Source organism: Chionomys nivalis, chromosome 12 (genome assembly GCF_950005125.1).
Source record: "Chionomys nivalis chromosome 12, mChiNiv1.1, whole genome shotgun sequence".
In the NCBI taxonomy this organism is placed as follows: Eukaryota; Metazoa; Chordata; class Mammalia; order Rodentia; family Cricetidae; genus Chionomys; species Chionomys nivalis.
In genome coordinates, this window is record NC_080097.1 from 61,613,162 (window position 1) to 61,618,748 (window position 5,587).

General features: G+C 39.6%; 1 gene segment (V, D, J or C); it reads right to left on the minus strand.

The window, feature by feature from the left end:
- Positions 1–337: 337 nt before the first annotated feature.
- On the minus strand, positions 338–849 carry LOC130885020 (T-cell receptor alpha chain V region CTL-F3-like). The segment is given in 2 exon segments: positions 338–690; positions 798–849. Coding segments are annotated over 2 exon segments (405 nt in total).
- Positions 850–5,587: the final 4,738 nt, after the last annotated feature.

A 5,587-nucleotide genomic window follows, 5' to 3' on the forward strand; every position in this document is an offset into this window, starting at 1 on the left:
CTCTGTGGCATAGAGACAAGATTTCTTCATTGTAAAGAGCTTGAACCTGGAGAATTTAAATAGCTAAATTTTGTAAGACATCTCAATAGAGATAAATCCCATGTCCAAGTTTTCCTGGAGATGTTTTCTGTTAAAGGTCCTCCACTTAGGGAGATAACAGTGTTTCAGGAGATCAAGGCCTATGTTGCCTCTGGCAATGACTTCCATCCTATCCTGTCAGGTCCACAAATTCCTTGTTTTCTAAAAATTTGATATGAGATCTGTTGCTGTTTTTCAGGAGCCTGGTTAAACCCCATGTAGAGAAGGCACACAACCTTCCCTCACAAGGCCACTTCCCTCAGCCCTCTAATACACTTGGTTTGTGTGCAGCTTCCCCTGCAGTCTCTCTCACTGTGCCACTCAGAGCACAGTAGTACAGGGCAGAGTCTGACAGCTGCACTGAGGGCTTCTGCAGGTGGAAGGAGCTGCTGCTCTTGTTGAGGTTGGCATAGAAACCTTGATGCTCTATCCTCTTTTTGTCTGTGAAGGTCTTCAGAAGTAACTGGGGGGCTTTCCTGGGATATTGCACATACCAGAAAAGGGAAGGACTTGTGTAAGCAGTCTCATAGTTGCAGTTCAGCTTCACAGGCAACCCCTCTGTGACAGTAACCTGGCCTTCTGTCTGAGTCACTGAGTCTCCATTGCTTCTCCCTGAAAATAAGTGAGGAGAAATTATTTTTCTATGTGAGAAAAAAGGCAAAGACTACCATAGCTGTAAGAAAGTGACTTCATCATTATTTAGACTAAATATAACTTACTGAACATTAAGAGGAGCAGCAGAACTGAGCAGATGTCAGGAAGCATGTTCATAAGGGAAAACGACGCTTGGTTTTTGAGTACACCAAACTCACGGGCAAGTCTCTTTCAGAACCTTATTGAAGCTCCTCACTCATAAGCAAGGACCTCCTTCTGCACAGTGGCAGTCTATCACGTGACACTACCACATGGGTGCAGACATTAACCACATCTGAAGATGTAGCACCCTCTGATGATTTCCCTTCAAACTGAACTAAGATGTCTACATCATACTTAGTAAATAAACTTGAAGCCACATCCAAAGGAGGCAGAATTCAAGTCTCCAGTGGATGTCTAAAATCACTGATATTACTGAACTTTATGTATCTTGCAGTATTTAGGGTGATGAGTGTACATAAAAACACACACACACATACACAAACCTCTGATAAAACATATTTACTTTTCCCATTTTATTGCTGGTTTGAGAATGTTATGTGATGTATTCCAATTATACAAAATTTCTCCCTTTGCTCCTGCCAGATCCATTACTCTTCACTACCAACCCAGTTTTGTGGCAACCCATTTACAGTAAATCAGCTCAAGGTTTGCATTACAGGTTGTACCATACATAAACTCTTGAATATGTGACCTTCAGTGGAGTGTGGTCTATGCACATTTAAATAAACCTGATTCTCTCTCCCAGCAGCTACTGCCAGTAGATTCTTAGCTAAGGGTAGGAATGCACACCTTCCCTCTTCTTGCTGGAACTCTATCTTCTCTGATCCTTTGCAAGTCTTATATGTGCTGTCAGTCTCTGAGTTCATGTGTGCAGATGCACTGCTGTGTCCAGAAAATGCTGTCTTCTTGTAATCAGCTCCACCTAAGGCTCTCTCAGTCTTTCTGCCCTCTCTTCTTCAGATCTTGGGAAGAAGGTGTGAGATGTAGATGTCCCAACAGAGACTGAGTGTACTACAGCCTCTTCTCTGCAGAACAGTGAGTTCTGGTTCTCTGTGACAATCACCACATGCTAGAACAAGAAGCTTCTCTGAAGAAGGCTGACTGATGCACCAATGTATGTTTATAGCAAAAATTCATTAGGAGTTGATCTAAGAATATGTCCCTGTGAGAGAACCTACTACCATTATCCTGAGAAATGGCAGTACTAGTTAAACCATCTCCTAATGACTTATCATTAAAACCACAGATAATGCATCTCTCAGCCACCATGTGAGAGGCTTCTATTTGCACTACACAGCAATTAGCATATAAGCACCAAACTGGTCAAGGTATAGGAGCAAGAGGATGTGGAATGTTCAGCCATGTGAGAGGCTTCTATTTGCACTAAACAGCAATTAGCATATAAGCACCAAACTGGTCAAGGTATAGGAGCAAGAGGATGTGGAATATTCAGCCTCCAAAGGAATACCTATAACATACATCATCCTCCAAACATTCAGGGATTATTGAAGAAAAAGTTTGGAAACTAAAAGATCTATAGGCTGTGCATTATGATAAGACACAGTGTCTTCTAGGCACGGCAGAAAATTTGGATATACATGTTCCTATCAGGTGGGACAGCACTTCCAAGACCTGTACAAACTCAAGCCAGGCAAAAGTTCTAGCTGCATAGGGATGTTGGCCATGAACTCCTACCCTATCTGAATACTTATTGAAAATTGGTAGTTTCTGAGAAAGTGGAGTCAGGTTTATTTAAGAGTGCAATACTTGGTGACTATACCGTTTGCCAGTGGAAGCCCACACATCCACGAATGCATGGGAAGCACAAACTGCATTTAATGGTTTCTCTTTAAGAAGAAACAAGTTAGGTGGAAAGAGAAAGGTGTGGATCTGGGAAGAGAGGGGTAAGGAACACGGATATAATCACATATATTTTGTGACATATATATGAGTGCACACACACATATATAGCTATTTTAATTTCCCTAATATATGTGATAATTGTTCATTATAAAAACAAAAACAAAAACAAAGCAATAAAAACATGATACAAATGTACTCAGATTCAGAACACATTATGTCAAACTATCAGAGCAAAAGGAAGGCTCTAGAGAAGTTTGTTAAATGATTCAGAATGTGGCCATAACTGTGTAAATAGTGATATCCTATTATAATTATATATACATATAATTATTTCATGAAATAGAAGTGAAAACATACTCTAGAACTGACAAAAGTTTTAACTGATATTGGGTTGTCACCCTAAATTTGAAGGTAGTATCCTGTGGTTCTGGGGTCACTGACTGATTAAAAAGGAGAAAGCTACCTGAATACCATATTTTATATCTCTCTGCTTCCTCATTGTAGGATAAAGACCACCTGCCTCATACTCTTCCTCCATGGCTTCCCTACCAAAATATATTGTATCTATATTGAACCTTCAAACTATGAAACAAAGTAAACAAACCCCTTTCCTTGAAAAGGAGGAGATTTTAAACTTGGCTTGTGGAGTTAAGTATGTATTGTGTGACTCATCACTGTTCAGTCTTGCTGGTTCCACAATCTTTGTAGCACCTTACAAGGACATCCCAGGAAGACCTCAGGGAGCTTTACTTCATGTTGAGTGATGACAGAGAATTGCAGGAGCGCAAGCGTCCTGTGTGCTCTGGAAACCATAAACATCTCTGTTATATGGAGGAGAAAAGGAGAAACCCCACTTTCATGTCAGCATACAAAGTACATTCCTTTGCAAGTGTCTTCCACAGGTCTCCAGCCCTACCAGATTTTGAAAAGCCTTAATTTTTTCTTTTCTTTTTCTTTCTTGTGCTTCTGTGTATTTGGTTGGTTGGTTGTTGTTTGGTGTCAGTGTTGTTGTTTGTTTGGATGGATTTTATTTAAGGAAAGAACTGGTACTGTAGCCCAGGCAGGCTTGAAACTCTATGTGACCCAGAGTATCCTGCTTTGCCTTTCTGGTCCTGGTACTCAGCCATCATTGATGCCTGGGAGCATAGCCTTAATGTTTAACACTCGTGGAAGAGGTTAACCTTGCTGTATAAACCTTGATATGTTTACTTTTCATTTTTTGTCATGTTCTTATCATTTCAAGTCTGTATTTTCTTTTGGAAACCTGGCCTGTGTGAACAGAGACTGGGCCTTTGTTTCCTGACTGCTGAGGCCAGAATAACCACACAGAGACTATATTAATTACAGCACTGCTTGTCCAATCATTCAGGCATATCTCTAGCTAGTTCTTACATTCTAATTTAGCCCATTTCTATTAATCCGTGTATCGCCATGAGACTGTGGCTTACTGAGTAAGGTTCTGGCTTCTTTCTCCTTTGGCAACTACATGGCATTGCTTTGAATCCACCTACTTTCTCCCTGCATTTAGTTTAGTTTTCCCCTCCTAGCTGTATTCTGCCCTGCCATAGGTCAAAGCAGGTTCTTTATTAACCAATGGTAATAAAACATATTCATAACATACAGCGGGGCATCCCACATTAGTCCTGAGATGCTAAATGTTATTAATCAGACTTCTTCATTCTAGAGGATCTATGTGGTATTTAGTATGGTGCCTGTTCATTAGAGAATTTCAGTAATCTTGATTAAATACTGGCACTTTAGACCTGAGATGCTAAATGTTATTAACCAGACTTCTTCATTCTATGTGGTATTTAGTATGGTGCCTGTTCATTAGAGAATTTCAGTAATCTTGATTAAATTACTGGCTCAGTGTTTGTGGACTGTTTATTTATTTGGAATCTCCCATTACCAGCAAATTATAAAAGGGTTATATTCACAACTTACTGCTTGCCTAAGATTTATTTACCACCTATGCAACAGGATCCTATTATACCAAGAAGACTTTGGGCCTCTCTACTTAAACAAATCAGCCTCTAGAACAGGATCTTTGTAATTTCAGGAGCCTTCTCAATTTTCTCAAAAAGTTAAAAGCCAGAGTCATTTATGACCATGGCTAAAATCAAGTGAACATAGGGATAATCATATTGAATAAATTAACTTAGGCTACTGGATGCCTACTAAATTTAGTCTAGACTACAAGCCCTTGCAAGTGAGTTTTTTTTTTTTTGTAAGATCATGCAGATGCCCGAATAAGGATGGTGGGTATAATCAGAAATCACTAGACTTAGACATTTAGTCTTGTGTCAAAAGAGTCACATGCAATATGTCTCTGTAATCAACACACAGATCCAGGAAAGTTGCTTTCAAGAGAATGGGAAGCAGATAATTACCATGACACCTACTCCAAGTCTTTGCTACAACCATGTCCCAGGCATTTGGAAGAAGAGATCAAACTGGGAATGGAAAACTGATGAAATTTCATGATGAGTAAAGTTGGCTGAACATCAGGTTTCCAGTGCTTAGATTTATTTTACCCTCCACATCACCCTGTTAACCCTCAATTTAGATATGTGAGCCCGGATCTGATGCACATTGAGTTGGAATGAAGGGTGTTAGGATATGAGGCAGCATTTCTTTTATTAGATTGAGTTATCTGGACACTTCTCTCTGTTCTCTCCGTTCTCTCAGACATACATCATTTATCTGCCTCACAGAAATATCTAGTATTGTCTACCACTGGTGCAAAGAAAACCATGCATCAAAATAATATATGTTAAATTGCCTTAATCTGAGTGTCCAAACAAAATTTTCACCCATTTTACTTGCAAGTTAAACTGTCTATGAAGTGTTTCCTGACTTTACATAGTTTAAAGTTTCATTAATTGTGATGGAACGTAATCTCAAAGTCCAGTGAGAGTCCCTCTTCTAGGGCATTTTCCTTCAGGCCCTTTATCTTTTCCTATTAAGGTCCAGGATATGAAGGAAAAAT